This window comes from Boleophthalmus pectinirostris, unplaced genomic scaffold (assembly GCF_026225935.1).
Source record: "Boleophthalmus pectinirostris isolate CB_2022bp ecotype Guang Dong unplaced genomic scaffold, ASM2622593v1 HiC_scaffold_21, whole genome shotgun sequence".
Taxonomy (NCBI): domain Eukaryota; kingdom Metazoa; phylum Chordata; class Actinopteri; order Gobiiformes; family Gobiidae; genus Boleophthalmus; species Boleophthalmus pectinirostris.
In genome coordinates this window covers 21,029,246-21,052,611 of record NW_026571175.1, presented here as the reverse complement: position 1 = coordinate 21,052,611, position 23,366 = coordinate 21,029,246, and the positions used below count along the sequence as shown (strand labels likewise).

At 37.5% G+C, this 23,366-nt stretch overlaps 1 protein-coding gene across 2 annotated transcripts in view; it reads right to left on the bottom strand.

The window, feature by feature from the left end:
* Positions 1 to 23,366, bottom strand: part of LOC110167276 (oxysterol-binding protein-related protein 10) — a 100,227-nt gene that overhangs the window by 14,676 nt on the left and 62,185 nt on the right. For both annotated transcript variants that reach the window (XM_020932609.2, XM_020932607.2), the window contains exons 6-8: positions 20,304 to 20,535; positions 13,574 to 13,701; positions 511 to 660 (exon numbers count right to left, since the gene is read on the bottom strand). In XM_020932609.2, the coding sequence (XP_020788268.2) occupies positions 511 to 660; positions 13,574 to 13,701; positions 20,304 to 20,535 (510 nt within the window). The remainder of the gene's footprint in view (positions 1 to 510; positions 661 to 13,573; positions 13,702 to 20,303; positions 20,536 to 23,366) is intronic.

The following is a 23,366-nucleotide window of genomic DNA, read 5'->3' as shown; positions in this document are numbered from 1 at the left end:
AAAGAGAGAAACAAAATAGTAAGACATGTATACTTCATGTTAAATACAAACAGTTACTTTACATTGGGGATTATGTTAGCTTAACTTGAGTAATTTGCTTGTTTTAAGTATAGTTGTCATTTCTGAGCTTTTCTGGTGAATGCACTGTCAAATTGTATTATGGTTTTTCAGTAATCTTTAGCGGTGTTTGCCAAAGCTACATCTATGGTAACATTGTTTAATTAGACAGTTTTCACTATTCTTAGATCAGTCATTTCAGCAGCAACAGTATAATTTTGGAAAACAATGGCAAATATAGGCTCTACTATCGATAAAAAAATAAGGTACTACATTTCCCAAAACATGCTAATTTAATTTTACTTTTTTTTTGTTCTTGCTGTTAGAAGTGGACTTCAGTTACCAGCTGTTCATAAATTATATAAATAAAATGAAAAAAAGTCAAATGATGTGACTTAAAGCATAAGAACATAATAACAGGTCGCTATAACAATCGCTGTAGCCCGAGTGTACCCGTGTGAGGTCCATGCCCAGTTTGAGCTGTGACAGCAGGTGCAGGATGATGCTCCTCTGATCGTCCAGGACGCCCAGGTCCTCTTCCTCGTTGTCCTCAGAGTCTGTCAGCTCTTCACATGGACTCAGCTCCTCCAGCCCCGACTGCTGCTGCAGACAAGAGGCACACAAAGAGTTACTTCTACAGTTTCAGTGGGACAGGTGAGACCAACAGTGACCTGATGCAAGGTTTATTTTTCATTTTAAGGTGCAGTGTTGCCTTAAACTTATTCTGTTAATACTTTGCAGTGACATCATGCAGGGAGGGTTCTACATGTATATCTATATGGGAATGTTCAGAAATGGCTCTGGTGACACAATGTACACATTAGCAAACACAGCCAAAAAAAAGTTTTAGAACAAAACCCAGAATGGATTCAAATTACACATTTTCAGGAGTTAATTTGAAAACTAACACTGCACGATATCACAAGGTGGAAGAGCTTTTTGAGGTTTGGAGATGTAGACACAATACCAAGTATGTTTTTAATGAGGAAGCAACATTCTAACATGGCTTGAAGCTCACAAGAGTCAATTTTGTGTAATATAAGACCTTTAAAATTCATCCAGTGTAATAAATGCAATTTAGAGTAAACCTAATGTCTCATTCATGCTAGTTTTGTCCCAGTAATATCATATTTACTTCACAAAGAAGAGAGTTTGAATGTTATAAATGCCATAATTGTACTGGACATTTTGAAGACCCCATTTGAGTGGCTAATGTGAAAGATTGAGAGAAGATAACTGAAAGGACAGTTTGAAAAGATGATCATTCATGGTCAATTTAGTTTTTACCAAAGAACCAAAGAATCCCCCAAATGAAACAGAATAATCGTTGAATGAAATGAAAAGCCCTTTCAAGTCTCATATGTAATTACAAGCTGTGTGGCCTATAAAAGAAAGTAAAAATATGCCATTTTAGACCAGTCAACACTTGGCCTGGTTTGAAGATAAGGTCAGAGAGCTCATTTGGAGGCTGCTTCAGAAGTGGTCACTAAATACCAAAGATCAGTACCTCATTTATGAAGTCTATTCACCTTTGTCAGACCTTTTTCTCTCATCTGAAAAATAAACTACAGCTAAAACTTCTTTTAATGGTTGACTGGTTGGCGATTATTTTATTGGCGATTAGTCAGTTACTCAAGTAAGTTCTACCTTACATTTATTCAATTACAGGTGGTTTTATAGCTCAGCAAAACAGACATTGTGACTGTGAGCAGGGTTGCCTCTCCACAGATCTGACCTGTAACTTGGACTGTATGGTTTGGTCATGAAGATAGAAAGGTTTAATGTCATACTGTGAAACATTCACACCTAAAATAAAATAAAATAAAATAAAAATATGCAAACTAAAATAGACAGATTTTTTTTTTGTCTGGGATCCAGAATACACACTTCCTCATGAAGAAGTGAGTCGGGGCACTCGTGAATCTCCCTGTTTCAAATGAGCGTGATTGACAGGGACAAATCAGGGACACACATGGTAATGGAAAAAATAAAATATCACAGGACTGAAAAATGTGGCCAATTTCTGCAGAATCAATGACTGAAACACTAAACTTTGTTGATCTCTGGTGAGATACATTTAATTTTATTTGTAAATCATAGGCGACCAATGACCTCCTTCGTTTCACGTGTCACAGAAAAATCCAAATATGACCAGATGAACGTTTGGCTGGGCTTGAGGTGCGACAGAGGGTGTGGGGCCAGACAGATATTGATATGTAGAAAAAAAATAATACAGAGAGAGATCAGTCTGGTTTTCCAGGAAAGAAGACTTTGTTTAGGCAGGCAGGTTAAAGGTAGCCTGATTCATCAGCTGGTTTCACTTCGTAGAAACCGTCCGACCTCGCAACATTAGAATTCGTTTGCTCGATGGTAGGTGGGTACTTTTTTTTTATTAACCAATCACTGCTATTTGGTTGTGACATATGTAATGCGCCGCTAATGGGGCTAACTGGTACTTTAAGCTTTTCTCAAATCCCCTAAGAAGAAGGACAATAACGTCCTTCCCCTTGATAAAATTCACCAAACATTCTCTGTGTTCTGGCTTTAAATCCTCGATCTCGGGAATCGTTGCCAATACAGAATGTATGGCTGGCTAGGTTAAAGGTGCACTGTGTAACTGTTCTAGTGAAGGGTCGGCCACCTGCTTGTCTTCATGGAAATGTTATTGCTTTGTCTAGAATGTTCCACAGTAGAGATTACATTTTCTCAAAGGAGACAACAATAGGCTACATTAAAGGTCAGATCGGTGGAGAACTCTATTCACACAGAAATTTATTGTATTTTTGAGCAATACAAACACCAGTAATTAATAAATGCTAGATAGATGTGTTTAATGTCATACCATGGAACATTCCAGGCAAAGCAATAACACCTCTATGCATTTAAATGTCATTTTTGCAGCTAAGTCTCATTAGCTTCAATAAAGGCTACTTTTTATATGTAATATCTGAGACCAAATGTATCTTGAAAAGTCATGAGCTTTTTCCATATCGGGAACCAGGATGTGCCCATTTGATGACATGAGGATCCAAGTAAATTAACAATCTGAGGAGAACTAATGCAGTAACTATTAGTACCACTTACTTTGCCAGTATAGACAAGGAAATATATTTTTACTAATTAAAATGAATAATGTATACAAATCATTATGCAATTACTCCTCCCCTATGCTTAGACTTGATATTAAATTTACAATAAATACTAAAAACAAGTACAACACAAGGAATTGAGCCAAACTTCCATATTGTACGTAGGCATTTGTGTAGGAGGGAAAATATGGGCCGGAAATTTCCAGGCGGAGGGGAGCGGCTGCTTGTCACCTGAATATTTTATTCAGTTCATGCCAAAGCGGAGCTTGTGTTCACATTAGGGCACACAGTGTACAGCCAAACTCAGGGGAGAAGAGAGCAGCTACAGAGGAGAGTGAATGTAGGTCTGAACTAACAGTCATGTGTAAGATTTAAAGGGCCCATATTACGCTATTTTACTGATCTCTGTTATGTTTTTCCTTTATCACAAACATACCTGGAGTTGTGTTTTGTTTCATTCACCATGTTTAACATACAAATCCTGCATATTTAGGAAAACAGAAAACACTCCCAGCACCTTGTGAGTGCTGTGTGTGTTTTCTGTTCCTAATGTGGTAATACTGAAAGTGCTCCACTGTATTTAAACTCCATACACCTTCACTAAAATTATTTGGATAATTTCAGCCCTGGAATTGACAATACACACAATACACAAAAAAGCATTTTGAGCTTTGGAGATGCAGACATAATAATAATAATAATAATAATAATAATAATAATAATAATAATAATAATAATAATAATAATAATTCCTAAAAAATGAAAATTTTAAATTACTTGAGTAAATATACTATGAGCTATATGGCAAGTTAGAATACTCATCTATCTATTAATGCAAGGAACATCTGTGTGTGTGTTTGTTTGTGTGCTGTGTCTGTTCCATGCATCACTCTTGAACCGCTCATCCGACCGATCTCAAATTTGGATGATGTCGTCCTAATGGGAGCATTTGTGCATTGCCAATTTTCATGCTGTTACAGCAAAAAATGCCAAAAAATGCCAAAGATCTCGTAAAATGAGTCACAAAGACTTACATTACTAGATAGATGTTCATGGCAGTTTTGGGACCCCATCACAAAACAAATGCCATGTTATGGCAAGAAATTCTTTCTTGTAAGCTCCAAGGTGCTTGTTTCAAATAATTTGCATAGAATGTGACCTTGTTTATTTATAATTTTGAGGAAGTTGATATTTTTACTTCCTGTTTGACCACAGGAAGCAGTGACAAAATATTTCCATAATTACCCAGCCGCCATATAAGTAAACAAAACCTAAAGCTCGCTGTATTTACACAAAAGTTATGTTTTGACAAATAAAACTACGACAACATCTATATTTTGTCTGATAGTTATAGCTTAAAAATGGTAAAACAGTTTGCTTGCTTGACGTCATTGTAGACCTTTCCTATAATGAAGGATATCTTGGCACAAAGATCCTGAGTAAAACTATGTCCTGTTACTTAATGAGTGAAGAATGTTTTTGTTGTGTGTGTGTGTGTCTGCGTGTGTGTGTCTGCGTGTGTGTGTGTGTGCGTGTGTGTGCGTGTTAGGAGGCTAAAGCTAACATTAAGGAGGAAGGTGGTTTGTTTTGAATAAAATAAAGGCAGTTTTAATTTAGACAATGCTTATTTCACTAAATTAAACTGGGATGAACCTACACAGACCCAATAACTAGAGAAAACCAGGAATTATCAAACTCTAGAGTACTAGATTTACTAGAGTAAATGCTTAAGATACACCACAAACCTTTGTCTAACAATGAACCTGATACAGAAGGACTTAGCATCTTTAGTAGTGCAGTAGTTTTAATCACCTCCACGGTAAGCAAGGCACTGAAATAAACATAATTTTTTTGGAAAAATAGTTACACTTATATAATGTGATACATATTCTGTTTCAATACATAATTTTTATTCACCAGGAGGTTCAGACTGTTCCTATTTCTACTGTTTGTGTACAGGACCAGTCATGTCCCATAGGAAAAGCTTCTGAGCTGACACAAATCCATATGTTATAGCCTTTAAAACACAGTGGTCTCAAACTGTGGTACACGTAAGAGGTCAGCCCTATGTTCCCTCATTTCTAAAATTGTTCTTATTTCTAAGATTTTTCTCAAAATGAAACTTTAATTTAAATACATTTTTATTTCTATATCGCATTTAAATCGATGATTCAGAGTCATTTCAACCTAGGCTCCTTTGCACCATGACCTCTGCATTACATCTGTATTCAACTGCTGCTGGAGAATAGGTTGGGTATAACCGACTACCAAACTTGGAGAAATGAGGATAAAATCTGATGCAAATCAATGATAAAGGAAATGTGGGAACATAGGGCCTATTTTTGGAAGAAAAAAAAATTAAAACTTAGAAATGAGGGAATATAAGGCTGTGGGAACATAGGCATGCTCCCGGGCATACGACAGCATCACTCAATGATTATACCAATTTTAATTATGGCTTATTGGTTAAAATCCAATTTAGTAGACAGCTGTTGTAATAGACAAAGGCAGTTTTCAAGTGCTATAAATTAAAGGCCCTATATTACACTATTTTCTGTTCTATGTTATAATCTTATGTCCTCATAACAAATGTGGAGTTGTGTTTTGTTTCATTCACACATGTTTAACACACAAACCCTGCATATTTAGGCTGAGTTCTTTTCTCATACAGAAAACACTAACAGCAGCTTGTGAGAGCCGTGAGTGTTTCCTGCTGCTCCACTGTGTTTTTAGACTTCATACAACTTGAATCATTTGGATAATTTCAGCCCTGGAATTGCGCATTTCTACTGAACTAAAGATGAAAGTTTTAAATGTTTTTGAGGAGGTAATAGCATTATACTATAGTTTAAAGCTCACAAGAGTCAATTTTATGTAATATAGGACTTTTAAAGACTTACAATCCAAAAATGTTCATTACGCTTTCACTTGTACCACCCATACAATACCTCTTAGTTACTCTGCAGTGCCTGTTCACACTAGTTTTAACCTAGCATCCTTCAGACCCACTATATGTAAAAGCATGCACATACAGAGAGCCCTGTTGGCATGCTTCTTGTATAATTTATGAACTCTCAAAGACTCACAGTGAAGTGGTGTTTACAGCTGAAGCAGTGCACTCTGGGTAAACCCTTTAGGCCTTTGCGTTTCATCCTATATTCTCGCATGCAGTACCATACAAAGCGCTGGGCTACAATACAAAGAGCTTAAGAGTATTATACAGAAAATTACACTTACGCTGCAATGCTGTGATGCTGGTGACTTGACTTGAACCACACTAGACCTCATCTCCGAAAAGACAGAATATTGAAAGTGAAAATAAAAAAGGTATGCAGCAAAAATGCTCAAATATCCTGCCCAAACTTTGTCTCTTGAGTGCGTCTTGCTTTGATAAAAACTGCTGGCACTAGTGGTATCCTGGTGGTGTTTCTGGGTTGGTATATAAGCAGAACTGGGGCGGGTCTCTCCTCTCTCTCTCTCTCCACACACAGAGAGGAGACATATTCTGAAGCTAGGGGGAAGTCCCAGTGACGTAGATGGGGAATTGTGATGTAACCAACAGCGTTGGCCTGGTTTAAAGTGCTTCTGTGCCTCCACCTTTTTCCTGGCGCTAATGATTACCCAGCATGCACCACTCATCTCAATCTGTGGTGTTAACATCAGGAAAGCTCATTTACAAGGCAGATAAGTGGTGCAGAAATGTTTAGACGTATTGTGCAGTTGCAGTCAATAATAATAATAATTAAAATGACCAGAAACCCATACTGACATTGCAGAATAAAATATATGAAGTATGCATGTTTATGGTGCCAAAAAGCACTTTATTTTTACTTCTTTATATATGTTTTATGTGCTGTTTAAGGGCCTGTTTACACAAGAATGCTTGTGGGTAAAAACGACAAATATTTTATTGAAAGTGCCTTTTGTTTAGAGAGTGATGGCGTTTTTGGGGCTTAAAAACACAACAATCAGAAACCACCCTCCAGAGTGGAAAAGTTGAATATGCTCTGCCGTAGCATATCCATCTATGCTGCCCAAGACACAAAACTCTGGTCAGATCTGCTCATGTGGCGTACGCATTTACATACATACAGTACACAGAAAAAAACATGTCAGATGGCATACATACCCAAACAAATTCCACACACTTTTGCGTCATCGTATGCATGCAGATTTCCTCCTGAAAACACTTGTCTAAACACAGAATTAAAAGTGAAGACCAAACGCCACTTTTGTGTCTTCTGTTCAGACCATCATCATATAAACATAGCCTAAGTTTAGCAACCAACTCAATAAAATGAACTGGAAAATGTGTATAATTTTGCTTTTGCTATAAATGTATCAAAATGTCACTTATGCCCATTTGAAATACAACATTTAAAGGTGCACTGTGTAACTTTTCTGGGGGAGATATTCTTGTTTTTCTGATTATTCCACCCAGTATGGAAATGAACTTGATAACTACTCATAATGGAGACAGGTGAATGGTCAGATCTATGGAGAAGCAAGCCTGCATGTGGTAAGAATTCATGTTTTTAAGGTATTTTTGAGTTATAAAACACCTGTAAGTGAACAAATCCAAGGGAGATATGTTCAATGCCCTACTGTGGAACATTCCGGGCAAAGATATTTCCATGGAGAAAAGGAAATCGTGGACAATCCACCATACAAGTTGCTTAATGCACCTTTAATAGTTAAAGTGTTTTTTACACTATCACCAGGAATAAGAAATTAAAAATACTATCTACAATATAAGAATATAATCGTTCAATAGTAGTGTTTGCTGTCCTGGTCATATTTTCTATTCCTCCCCCAGTTATTATTATCCCCCAGAGACTTTAGCATTTTCCTATGTTTTTTACTGACTGCTTATTGATTTTTTTATGCTTTATTTTATTTAATGTGCTAACCTTTATTGTGCCTACTGTGTGCAGACTTTGGAAACTTTGTGTTGGTAAAATGTGCTATATAAATAAAGTTGGATTGGAGATTCTTTCAGTAATGGCTTTGAGTAAACTCCCTTTTCTCCTGAACTGTCGCTCTCTTTTTTTCCTCTGTTACTGGTAGTTTTCCATTTGGAGAGATGACCGGGGGCCAAAACAAATATACCCAGGGATTGGAGATATCTATTTCTTCAACCAACATCCAGAAAATACAAAAAAATCTCTTAAGTAAAAAAGTAGTTGGACTCAAAGGTGCTGTGTTGTATTTTGAACTGTGACTGACAAACAAGATTTAGTTTGAACTGTTTGCCCGACCCACACTCACCTAATACTGCACCGTAACAAAGAAACAGCTGTCTGGGATAGCTGCTTTTATGTTAGACTGCCTGGTGCCACTTCCTGAACTAGAAGAATAGGGCTGGGAATCATGAGTCCCTCACAATACGATATGGTCGGCTCACGATACGATATTATCATAATATGGTGATATATGTGATAATATATGTGCAATGTGCAATATATATAATATATTGCACATAATACTCCATGATACTCCATGATATGGAGTATCATGAACCAAATACATTTTAGCAACAATATTTCTTTCGTAAACTACCTGTGCAAATTTAATATGAAATACTATTTATACTTTTATACTATCCATTTTAATCATCAAAATACTGAATATGTAATGATATATAATATTGCATAAACACGTTTTCTTCTACTAAATGAGCAACAAAATTGTAGTGAGGCCCCCCCAAAAAAAGATACAAAAAAAAATACTCTTGGCAAGATACCAATACACCAAATTTAGGATCACAATATTTCAATATTTTTGCACACCCCTACACGAAAAAATGAGACAAAGCACCTTTAGCATAACCAAAATGCAATCTGGCTCAGATAAAACTATTTTATTTAGACAATGCTTGTCTTCTTTTTTGTTTCATTTTTTCTGCTGTGTGTATTATATAACTGTAGATCTCCCCATGTATAATGCAGATGTGAGATTGGCTTGGTTGAGCTGATGCTGAGCTGTGACTTGATGGACTTTGCTGCCCTCTGGCGGTAAACTGAAGTTACTGATTGTGTCCCTGTAACACCACAATGACACGTGCTAAATTTAGCAACATGTCCAGAGAAAATAGGTCAAAATGCTTAAGAAGTGTAAACAAACAAAGATGTGAATGAAAACATATTAGAGCCATTGTGTAACGGGGGTTATCCCATTTCAGTTCTGCAGACAGAATTTTGCCAGACTCAAAAAAAGTAAAATAAATATAGTTTGTTTTATGTTGAAAGTGTGCTACGTAAGTTTTCTGGAGGGAGGTCCATTAACTGGCTGCCTCCACACAGACGTTACTGCTTTGCCTGGAAAGTTCTACAGTATGGAATTAAACTGATTTAAATCTATTTTATATTTACTCAATTACAGGTGTTTTAGTGCTGTATAATACATGACAATAACATCTCTATTAATGTGTATATTATAAGTAGACTGTGTGATTATTCAAAAAATAAAAAAATAAAATTTAGTGGAAAATGGTGACATAATCATTTTATATAAGGGTATCTCTGTTCTGTAGTCTCAATTGTTTAAAAGTTCCATATTACACAGAAAAGACTCTTGTGAGCTTTAAGCCATGTAAGAAAATTGTTACCCCAAAATACCTGGAGCTGTGTTTTGTTTCATTCACACACATTTGAGCAATCCTTTATTATTAGTCTGTCTACATCCTTTAAGCTCAAAACACTATAACACATTGTGACATCACGTAGTGGAAGTTTTCACGTTAATAGCTCCTTTAACCTTTTCTTCAGTAGCGATTGGCGATTCCAGGTCTGAAATAATCCAAATGGTAGCGATTTTTATACACAGTAGTGCTTTTACATCTTCAAGGCACAGCACAGATTCAAGATGAAGGTGTAAAAAAGAGAAAACTGCCTAAATATGCAGGATTTGTGTGTTAAACGTGTGAATGGAACAAAACACAACTCCAGGTATGTTTTTGATGAGGAAACTACATTGTAACATAGATCAGAAAATAGTGTATAGTATAGGCCCTTTACGCAATCCATCATTCAAAAGAAAAAAAATACTTTATCACTCTAACACAAGCACACACTCCCAGTCTGTCTATTCCTGAGATTACATGTAAAGCTGGAAGCCCTCCAAAGTATGGGAAAGAAGATTGGATGGAGAATTGACTTCCACAAACAGTACACCGCTGAAGCATAAATTATACAGTAGTGTCATGGCATTGGCCGACAAAAGAGGAAGTGGAAGCTGCAGTGCTTTTTACTCACAAGATTGATGGAGCTTTTCGTTTCCCTGTTGTGTGCATAATTAAAAGTCTGGCTCGTGGGCATATAAATCTTTATCAACAAACTTAGAAAACGGAAATCTTTCATTCACTTCTGTAACTTTGGATGTTTTAAATCCACAGACTAAATGTGGCTAAATCAAAATGAATAAGACCCAAATAAATAACTATAGCCCAAAATAATGATGCATAAAACTGGTGAATCTTAGACAGTGGACATAGCCTGTATAAATGTAGTATCAGTAGCATTGGTAATGCAGTATTAGGCTATTTTCTGATCTATGTTATAATGTTTCCTCATCAAAAACATACCTGGGGTTGTGTTTTGTTTCATTCACACATGTTTAACACACAAATACTACATATTTAGGCTGAGTTCTTCTCTCAGATATAAAACACTCCTGTGCTGTGTCTTGTTTACATTAATGTATATTATTGTCAGATAATACATTTAACAAGATTCTCTCTTACACCAGTGATATGAAACAACTCAACTAACATTACACAGACACTATTAGAGCAAGGGCAGAGACCCCAAACCTACTTATGTGTATTATGTATTCCACAGACTGTCCATTATCCACTACAGCTTTACGTAACTGGATCAATGTACTGCATACATGACCCATGTAAACACACTGTAACTGACATGTGCGTAAATGTATGTATGTATATGTGAATGTGCATGTGTTTGTGTATGTAAATGTGTATGTGTAAGGTAGGTGGGAATCTTCTAGAAACATACATTACAACATTTAACCATTTAAAAAAGTATGGAAATATTTTAGTTAGAGAGAAGAGAACAGGAAGAGAGGAGAAAGGAGCAGAGGGAGTAGGGACAGGAAAGGGGAGAGGTGAGATAGAAAGGGAGAGGAGTGGGAGAAGAGTTTGGAGAGGGAGAGAGGGGAGAGAGGAGAGAGGTTACAGAGTTAGAGAGGAGACAGAAGCATGAGGGAAGAGGAGAGAAGAGCAAGAGAGAGAAAGGAGAGAAGAGGTGAGACTAAGAGAGAAGACAGAGGAGAGAAAGAGAGAGGAGAGGAAAGAGGACGCATGATGTTTGGGAAACACACTTGTGTAACTGCTTCATCAGTGAACTAAAAACAGACATTTCTTCAGCTGAAGAAAACTTGCATTGGCTGGAACTGAAATGAATGCGACACATGCATATGAACAGTTACTGAGGAAAAAAAGTAACGAAGCAAGAGAAAATGCAGAAGGAACTGCATATGGCAGCTGTAGTTATGTACAGCCATGTAAGAGCCAAAATTAAAAATCTACTGGATTCACAATTTCACAGACAGCTACAAACTCATCAGCGAACAAATAAGCAGAACAAATATTGGAGGAGAGCCAAGAACAGGAAAATATTTTCCAAAGAACCATGCATTAGCTGTTGTCAACTTGGACACCTCACATCATCGTCCTCCCTGTTTTCCTTCCTCAAACTTTGTTCAAACGACCCATAAACCCATGTAGATAATTGATGAGCAGAAGTACATTGCTGGCCAAAATCCATTGAATCTATAATTATATTTGGTCACACTACATCATCATCAAAAGCCTAGAGTAGTTTCCTATAATATTTCACTTAATAATATATTTAATAATATTTAAAACCCTGCGTGCTTAATCCTACTGTACCAAACTGCAGCATCGCTCTGATATTAACTGATCTGTGTTTCACCAAATCTCTGCACCAAAGTAAGACATAACCAAGGAGCAACAGATCATATATCAGCAACACTTTTATTGAAAAAGTCCATTGTCATGGTTATCATACTGTGGAAAATCCCTCAGCAGATCCAACTCATCCACGACCCATTAAATATGACAGCTGTGATCAAACATTCACCAGACACAAGAGACACATTCAAAACAGGGAAACAGCACAAATCCTCTTTGGGTTTGTTTTGATACAATAACTACAAAGCACAACTCATGTGTCTGTAATCTGTGATAGGAGGCTAATCTTTGTTGCTGACAGGCAAACAGTGAGTAAAAATACTGATTACTGCCATGGAACTAACAAAAATATACAGAGTTGTCAAACTTTTATTTTGTAAGTTTTTTAAGAGGGAGGGTCAGGGTGAAATTTAGAGGGGATAAAAAGATAAAAAATAAATAAATAAATGACTTGTTTAAAAAATGTGAATTATCAGTGAATGACAAAATGCAATACTATAATTAGAGAAAAAAAAAGCTTTTCTTCTGTCTTTATCTAGTATGATGCATTGATTTGGTATAGTTTTTACTTCCTATGCCCTCCCTTACTTAACCCTACTCCTTTTTCCAAGCTCGGGACTGGTACAAAAACCATCAAACTGGCAAATGAAGTTCAGCTATTAACATGTATAAAGTGAATGTCACCTGTGGCGTTCGGCTCCACTCACATAGAGCTCCACGAGGCTAGCAGTTACAGGAGCACATTTGGAGCTGAGTTCTATATCAGGAATAGAAATCGATTTTAACTGAGTGAAATAAAAACACCAGGATCATGTAGATCGGGTTAATACGAATATTTTAAGATCAAAACAAGCAGCCTGACAGCAGCAGTTACAGAGAGAGGGTTGATGATTTTTCAGTACAAAGTGAACGAAGCTGGAGTTGATGGAGCCAGAAGTGCGTTCATGCTCACTTCTTATTTAGAACTAGCTAGTGGGTTAACTATGTCCATACAACCTATAGTTATAAATCATTAACTCTTGTACAAAATTTGAGTCTCAATTAAGGCATTTATGGTCACAACTTTGTACCTTTCTGATGAATAGCAAAACATATAAAAACACCTTATCATTATCAGCCCCGTTAAAGGACCATTGTGTAATTTTCTGATGGAGGTTCTGTCAAATAAAAATTCTGTCAATTTTCTCCATGGAGATGTTATGTCTTTGTCTGGAATGTTTCACACTATGGTATTAAATCCTTTTATTATCATGGAGACCAAACCAGACCAAGTTAAAGGTTAGATTTGTCAAGAGGCATCCCCGCTCACAGTCAGAATGCCTGTTTTTCTAGGTACTTTTGAGCTATAAAACCACATGGAAATTAATAAATGTAAGGTAGAGCTGCTTAATGTCATACTGTAGAACGCTCCAGGTAGAGCAATGATATCTCCACAGAAACAAGCAGGTGATGGACACTTCAACTTTGCTCTCACCTCAGCTCCATGGGGCAGGCTGCGTTTTCGGGAGTCCGGGGAGGGCTCTGCTGAGTGCAGAGGGGTCAGACCGTTCCTCATCTGCTCCACTGAGGGGGACTTTGGGACAGTCCACACAGGAGCACCATCTGCACCAAACACAAGAACAAAAGTAGGTATGAGACTGGTACAGGCACAGAGGAGCTGGGCTCATTCTTTTCAAAGTTCAAAAGAAGTTGGGAGCTGTGTTTAAAAGCTTTTCAAAAGAGAAGATAAACAACATATCAGGGGTTGAGACCACTTTATGATAGACAGATAAATAGACAGCACATATTTGGTATTTGATGCAAGCAACACATCAGTTATCTTACATCAAAGCCTAGAGTATAGCTGGATTATGATGATGACAGATTTTAAGATATATATTTTCCTCTATCAGGCATGTCCAAACTATTATGCAAGACTTTTTACTGCAAGTTTGTGAAAATCTAACTTGATAAAGCCAATAACAAATATTTAGTGCACCATATTGGATCTAAGCATAAAATGAAAGGTGTATTATCTCACTCAAATCTGTTATAAAAATGCACTTATCAAATGATCTATTATATTATCTTTATATTATTATGTTTTGATATGTGGCCCTTGACGGAAAAAAGTCTGTGCACCCTTTGGATGTTTAATTGGATGTTTAAAGATGCACTATGAAACTATGTCTGCCAACTGAGATAGTTACTGTATGTTTAATGCCATTGTGTGGAACATTCCAGACAAAGCAATAACATCTATGACTAAGTTTTATAGTGTACCTTTAAAGTTGGTCAAAATATGATGAAAAAACAAAACAACAATTATTGGTTTCAACACCTGATATGATTTAGTTCTATGTTTATACAAAGCCTCCCAACTTTTGAGAACTGGTTTTATGCATTATTGAGAAGCTTGAATATAAAAAGCAGTTGATATGAGCCTATTTGAATCTGATATAAGCTTTTCATAACAGGCATATCAGATTGACAGCAGAGACAGCAGGAAATTGGCGTGGCGTCTCAGTCCCTGTGATGTTACAAAGCAAAGGTCGAATGCTTCTTCTTCAGTTTGCTTGCATTATGGGAGAATAGACCAGTTCTGTTCTCCTTTGTTATAGACTGGGTTACTTTAGCAGCTCTTAAAGGTCCTATATTACACACAAAATGGACTCTTGTAAGCTTTTTGCCATGTTAGAATATTATTACCTCATCAAAAACATACCTGGAGCTGTGTTTTGTTTCATTCACACATGTCATACCATCCAAATGAATCTACGCAAAGTGTATGGACTGGAGCACTTCCTGCATTACCAAATGACATCACAAGGTGGAACAGAGTGCTTTCAGTTTGAGAAAAGAACACAACCTAAATATGCACTCTTTGTGTGTTAAACATGTGTAAATGAAACTAAATAAAGTTCCAGATATATTTGTAATGAGGAAACAGCATTATAACATAGGTCTGGAAATGGCATAATATGGGCCCTTTAAGCAAGTTTGATTAAGAACTGAAAATACTGGTAATGGTAAATACCTTTTCCTTCAGATCTGTTTCTAGTAAAGTTATATAATGTAAAATGTCTGCCCACATCAGTGATCTGTATTTCACGGAGCAACACCTGAACGACCTCTATGGCTTTGGCTGTGTAATAAAAAGTATTTAATTAACAGAATCACAACATTATGCAGTTTCGCAATGTCTTATCTAATAAAAAATCTTATCAGTATAGTCGAGCTACCTTTTCACTACATGCTTTTTAGACGCTTTTAAGGTACTAGATTTTTACTTAATTTTTAGCTGATTTTAAAGGCTTTGCAGGAGCTCTAAATTAATTCCTCACTTTCCTGATGCATTTCTAAGCATCCTAAATATTCACAACAATAAGATAAGCACATTTCACTAATCTCAGAGGGGGTAAAGCTAACAACAACAAGCATGCTAACCAAGCACCAATGTTACTTCCTGACCATAAAAAATTTGACCAAAAGCTGCTTTTACAATATATCTATACTTACATGCAGTATGTTTCAAAGTTGAATGTTTTTATCACACAACTTAGCTGTAAAAACTGATTTTTTAGTAAGGACAAACATGGTGAATTTGTACTAGTCTTTTTACATAGTAATTATCAAAAGTTGAAACTGCCTTCAGAAAAACTCTTCCACTCATTTAAAGATAAATGAAAGAGGTCAAAGGTCAGATCATGTTCACTTTGTGCGCTGTAACTGGACTCCACTGGCCTGAGTCCTGCTCTGAGCCCATTACAGTGTGCTGACATGGGCCGTGCTGGTTCTGATGAGACCAATGCAAAGCTCCTTAAAAACAGTGAAATCAGCTTCAGGCCCTGTGTGTACTGTGTGTACTGTGTGTACTGTGTGTACTGTGTGTACTGTGTGTACTCAGTGCTCTGGTCCGCTGACAGTTTGATGGACAGGAGCGGAGAGAGTGTTAGCGAGTCTGTGGCTAATGCTAACGGACAAGTGTACATTGATGGATCTGGATCTGAAAGCAAAATAGTTTCCATCTTTATAATTTTTATACTGTAAAGTTTACAGAAGTTCATTAATAAGCGCTGTTCCTATAAAATGAACAAAAAAAATTATAGAGATACAGTCAATGGAAGTGAGCATTTTTGCGATGTCTCATGTTTACACTGTCAGTAATCAATAATAAACTCACTATCAAATTATTTTTAAAAGCTTTTCAGGGACTGTCAAGAATAAAGATATTAAATCGGGGTAACCCAGAATTTTACGTTTTTAAAACATACATTATCACAAATGTGCTTACTGTAGTGCAGGTTTTAGGGTTCAAATGCTGCATAGCTTCTAGCACAATAATACTGACACAGAACTGGGATTAAATCTGGACTACACCAAAACTAAACCTGTCTAAACAAGGAATTCATGAAATTAAACCAAGAAGCCAGGACATTAATTTCTTCAAATATTTTTTAAGATTTAAGATTTTTTTTTACTTTGTCCATTGTCACAGAGGAACCCAGAAATGGAGAGAGTGAGATGAGGGTGGGTGAACAGTGCCATTGGTGACTGGATACATGCAGCGAAAGTGAAAGTGAAAGTAAACATGCGGCAGATGTTTCCAATGGCTCCAACTTCCATTTCTGGGCACTGATTTAAGTTCTTTAGATTCACTTCCATAAGGTAAAGGTATTATTTCAGTAGAAGCTGGTTTCTGCCATTGCACTGAAATGATCTCAAATGAAGATGTTAAAATGATTATACTGGCCATTATCACACAATATGATGAGTTTATAATATGCTTATACAGACTGTGTAAAAACAGTTCTGTTAATTAACCGATTTTCACAGTGCTTCCATAGCTCACTTCAGTTTGAGTTTCCCTGTTTCAGCAGCAGAGACCAGCTTCAGAGGGAAGGAGTTGTTTCCAGGATTGCGTCCAAATGCATTCCTTTACTTTGTGTTGTAAAGGAAAAAAATGCAGGATCCACTGTGCTGATATTTCACTGTCTCAATTGTGACTGGTAGGTTATTTAATGTTATTTAAAGATATATTACTTAAAAGTGCATTATGTAACTTTTTGGTCAGGGGTTCGTCACCTTCGTGTCATTGCTCTGCTTCAAATGTTCGAATATGACAATAAACAAATCTACCCTACATTTATTCAATTATAGAGATCTGACCAGTAACTGATTTGGTTTGGTCTCCATGATGATAGAAAGGTTTAAAGTCACATAGTGAAACATTTCTGACAAAGCAATAACATCTCCATACAGAAAAGCAAGTGGTGGACCTCCACCAGAAAATTGACATAATGCACCTTTAATCCCTGTGGCTATATGTATCCTGTTGATCACGTATTTGTATCAGGAGCATAAACTCATGCTTGTGCCTCTTCACAGAGGTCTCAGTCCATGCAGAGGCAGTACACACTGAACCCACCAGCCACACCCTGTATCAGCTGCACGGGCCGGATCATGCCACTGTCCCGGACCTGAACCAAGCCCCCAGCACCGCAGTGTGGGTCACATGCCAGAGGCAGGGAGCAGCTGCACCCCCTAGTGGTCAAACTGTATATGCCAAACGACGGAGAAAGAGAGGTGAGCAGTACTTGCAGCCGGGGCGTCCCACTCCACACCAGCCCCTGTCTGAGGAGCAGCTACAGGGCAGAGCGACTGTGGGCGCAAACACAACACCAACACGTGAGGAGGCAAGGCCAAGAGGGAGGGCATCTGACACAAATATGAGGACCTAAGACTGGAGCTGTTAGGGGCCTTGGAGACAAGTGTATCTTCAAGCATGTGCATGTTTTTTCACATTGCTTAAGCTGTGTTTATATCATTAATATCACATTTACATTGATGGTGTAATTAGTGAAGGTCAAGTTCACATATTTAGAGATATACTGAATATGACTGAAGATTTCTCTAGAGTCCGATCAGCTGCAGGTTTCCAGTAACAGAGTAATCTCCTAAAAGCATTGGATTTCCTGAGCTCCACCTCCTTCCTGCCGACACAGTCACTGATCAGAGACAAGAACCAAGAATCACAAAACACACATTTACCAAAACTTTTATCTTTAAAAACTCAAATATAATATGTATTGCAGTGAATCCAAAAATGCCATCTTCAGTATTGCACTCTTTGATACATTACTTAGACATCATTCTGGGGGGGTTCTACATGTATGTCCATGGCAGACTGTTCAGCAGTTACCATGGAGACCCAATGCACACATTTGCAAACACATCCTTAGTTTGTAGTAGTTTTTGACTGTAATTTGATGTGTGTGAGACATATTTAGCAGTACAAATCAGCTCACCTCTTGTGCTCAGGTGAGACAGTAAGACAGCTCTTTCTGGTCACATTATGTTAAATTTAAATTCAGATGAAAATCTAACTTGAGTAACAGAGTTGGTTCAGTGCAGAGAAGGTTTCATTTGTGATCATCTGGAGTGTGTTTTTATGATCAAGATGTTTCAGCTCCATCCAGAAGAGCACAAATGAAACCTTCTCCACATCACCCCTAGAAAATGTTGATGAAGTCAGCTACAAAGAATAAATGTTTGTTGACATGACTACTATAGGCCTACTACATTCTACTGCTGATACAGATAACTTATTAAAGGTGTATTGTGTAACTTTTCTGATGGAGGGTTCATCAAATGCTTCACAGAGACGTTATTGCATTCCAGAAACAAGCTGGTGATGGACCCCCAACCAAAAAGTTACATAATACAGCTTTAAAAACAAATACTATCCTTCACCCTGAGATTCCTGTCCAGAGAAGCAGCTCAGGACGCAGAATGTTTAAACTCTGACTTTATTGGGTCCATAGGATTTGGCACATGTAGGGTTAACAGCTCTGACATAGGCACCAGTGAGAAAGTTTGGCAATAGTCCTTTAGGAGAGTGCATAGATTTAAAGGTACCAGTTCACACAAAAGCCCTTCATATTTGACATGCATAAACACAGAAATGTTTGTGTGGAATTTAAAATAGCTTTTTCAAACACACGTCACATACATGTCTCATTTGGCACTGCCTTTTCAATGCATTTAAATACATTGAACAATAATGAATGAAAAATGACACAAAAGACAGAAAACACAAATGGACGGGCAAAGGTGACTAGCTAGTTTGCTGGGCCTTAATTTACTCACATAAAAAAAAATAAAAAATACTTGTGATGTTACTGTAAATGTAACACAAGTTAAATTACTGGCAATAGTATTCACATCAATGTTGCATAGATAAATACTTATTGCTTAAAGGTCCCGTATTACACAGAATTGTTTCCTGTGAGCTTTAAGCAACATATAATATTGTTACCTCATAAAAAAACATACCTGGAGTTGTGTTGTGTTTTGTTTCATTCACACATGTTTGAGTAATTTATTATTAGTCTGCCTACATCTCCAAAGTTCAAAATAGTTCCACCTTGGGAAGTCATGAAGTGGTAGTTTTCAAGGTAACAGCTCCTTTTACCTTTAATTCAGTACAGATTGGCAATTCCAGGTCTGAAATTATCCAAATAATTCTAGTGAAGGTGTATGGAGTTTAAAAACACAGTGGGTGCTCCATTGTGTTTTTATTACCACATGACATCACAAGGTGGAACAAAACACAACTCAAGCATATTTTTGATGAGGACACAACATTATAACATAGATCTGAAAATAACATAATATGGGCCCTTTAATGTGCGGAAAAGGAACATTTGGTTACCTTGTTATTTTGTAAATATATTAATACAACTATCAAAGCAGTACATATACGCAGTCCTTTTCCTTCTTTCAACACTTCCTGAGAATTGTACTTTGCAATCATGATACTTTATAGTTACTACTACTACATATTATCGCTATTCTTACAAAACAGCTTTTTTTATCTTTAAAACAGTTATAATATGTATTTTTCAACAATTAGTTACATTAGTTCCTCTTTCCTATTACTTTAACTTCTGGTTTATTTGTCTTTCTGTATAGTAGCTGTAATAAAACTGTTTACCCCAAATGCCCTTTAGCTTTACCCTTTACCCAAATACCTACCTCTGCAGAGGACAGACACACAGACAAATGCAACTTTCAACAACATTTAGTACACACATTGAAGTTCAGAGTCTCCACCAGGCATGGGCAGGAGCCACAGTCCAACCTGCCCAAAGGGGTTTTCCCAGTGGGGCAGGGCTCAGAGCAGGGGGAGAGGGGAGAGAGGGGGGAGAGCAGCACAGACTCACCAGAGGGGGCGCTGTGGTTCCTCTGAGAGGCCTGTGACGGGGCAGGGGCGGTGGGGTTGGTCTGGGTCTGCTGGAGGATGTTGAGGCACTCTCCCAGGCAGCTCAGTGTGGCGGCGGACGTGGCTTTGAGCAGCAGCAGGTCGTGGTCCAGGCAGGAGAGGGGGCCTTTGGTTGGGAGAGAGTCAATGGACTGTACCAGGCTCTTCTGCTGGCCCTCTGCCTGGGACATCACCTGAACATACATGCATATACTATATCATTTATCTGCATTTTTTTTATAGGGACATTGCACAGGGTTAGGGTATTGAACAAATGCAAACATGCGAAAGTACTGATACTTTGCAGCTGATGTCAACAATATTCCCTGACAGTGTGATGCTAACTGCAGGCTCTGCTCTGTCTGAGGCTTTATTTGACTTTAATCTGAGCTTTATTTTAGCACAATCTGACCAGAAAGAGCAAACTTAGTTGGAACTACACTAGGTGAGCTGATTTGTGCTGTGGCTTCACAGCTCTTTGCTGATTGGCCGGTGAGCAGTCTACAACTTCATGGGTTCTTGCAAACCGTCTAGTGTATTCCGATTCCTGACTTAGTCACTGGAGAGAAATTAAATTGAGTGGAGCCAGTCTGGCTAACCGCTCCGGTCTGGTGGCTGCAACTATTCCGTACAGCAGTCCAGTGGTGCTGATGGAGGTGCTGCGACGCTCTGGATCAATCAGTCGGATTCTATTTCTGCCGGACACTGGAGCGACTGCAGGCTTTTCCCTTCATGAATTAATTCTTATGGCACATACACGTGGTCTTTGTACAGCCTTCAAAAGTGCTGACCGCAACAGCCAAGCGGAGCTCCGGTCCTCATGTGAGTGTCACAGCAATAAGACCAGTCACCCACACTGAGCTGCAGCTGGATGGGGGCAGTCTGAGCCCGGGGTTAAACAAGTCTCTCACACATAAAATTACAGTCACATGCTAACTAGCATTAGACAACAGTTTTTCAGTTCATCTCTCTCACCATTTTTGTTGAAAATCAAAGACCTAAACAGGACTTTCAACACTCGTATTGACCACAGGCTCCTTTAAATCCATTTTGTATGTTTTTTAGTTGTTTTTCCTTCAAAATGTTTTTGACAGTGTTTCCTAATTTTTGCACTGTGTCTCCATGGTAACTGGTAAATATTCCACCATACGGATACATGTAGAACACCCCCAACCTCATGTCACTGCAAAGTATCAATAGCTACAAAACAAATTTACATGTGCGGTCCCCAGGCAGGTAACAACACAAGTACAACATACAAAGAAGAAGTTAATACAAGAAAATTAAGTTAAGAATCTCTGTCAGTCATTTAAAGATATAAAAACTGTTAAAACCTAGATCATGTTTACTTGTTGGACCATAAAACAGAATAGTCACTTATATTAGCCAACAGTTTGTGGAAAAGAGAGCTACAGCTTTATCCCACCTCCTCAAATGTGATGCCCTTCCTAAATATGTTCCGGTCTATATAATCTTATTAAATTATAGCTTACTCAAAGTGGTGAATACATTATCGATTATGAGTCTCCTTCAGCAATCACATACACTCAGGGAGCAAGGTGGGTGAGAAGTCCTGCCCAAATGATACATGACAGAACATGGTCAGAGCAGGAATCAAACTGCCAACCTCTGAGTTTGTGAGTAACAAGGATTCTCTGCTGAGACAGAAAAAATAAACCAAAACCAATCAATACAAGCATTCATGTTCCTGTTTAGGTGCTATAGCTCGTAACTGTAATTTTATGTGTGAGAGACTTTTTTAACAGCACAAAACCTGTCGTAGGTCCAACTAAGTCAGCTCTTTCTGGTCAGACTGTGTTTAGTAGCAGTACTAGTAGTACTACTACTAGTAGTAGTAGTAGTAGTAGTAGTAGTAGTAGTAGTAGTAGTAGTAGTAGTTTATTCGGTCATTTTCCAGCACTACAAAACAAAAAGAAAACAAAACACAGACTACAACCCAGTAGATCATGACCGTAAGGGTTTAGGCTGAAGTAAAAAGTATTTATAATGTCTAACCCTATTAAACAATGACAGTATTTCAAGAAAGAAAAGCAGCATATGAAGAGCAAGTTTGCATTTACAATTTCACTTGTGACAAACTGTATATATAAGAGATAAAATATCAATTAAAACAAACTAAATTGAATGCATAATTCATTCTTTCCAAAGCTCTATGGCTCTGGAATAACGCTTTATACCCTTTTTTAAAGGCTTCTACAGTGTTAGACATTTTTAACTCATCACTCAGGTTGCTCCATATACTAACCCCTCTAACAGAAATACAGTCACTTTTTTCTCAGAGGGTTTGTTGATGCATAGTAATTCACAAGATTTGTTAAAAACCAAGCTCAGACTAAATTCTATCTTGAGTAACAGAGTTTCAGACAGAGTAGTACTTTCAGTTAGGACCAGAGAGTGCTGATGAGATCAGCTGCAGTGTATCAATACTATTTGATAGTATTAACACAATGCTTTTGATGACTCCTTGACCAGTAGCACTTTAAGTTAAGTCAGAAAAGACTAGACCAGCAGCAGTTGAAAAAGTTACTCATTTTCACAGACAGAACCAAACACTATTGCTCTGAAGCGTTGTTATATATTGTGCGTAGGAGGTGATACAACAACAACAAGTATCTCATCTTTCTATTCAGTCTTGACAACAGACAACACAAATCTGTCTGACCATCTAAAAGAAATGAGCAGTTGTAACAAGTGCGCAATTTTACCAAAACTAATAAAAGTTCCTTAAAGGGCACGCATTATGCAGAATTTATTTTTGTGAGTGTCTTAATGTTGTCACCTCATCAAAAATATACTTGGAGTTGTGTTTTGTTTTATTCACGCATGTTTTAGTAACCCTTTATTATTAGTCTGTGTACATTTCTGATGCTCTAAATAGTCTGTTCCACCTTGTAATCTCATGAAACAATAGTTTTCAAGTTAACAGCTCCATTTACCTTTTTGTTAAGTACAGATCACCAATTCTGGGGCTGAAATTATCCAAATTATTAGAGTGAAGGTGGAT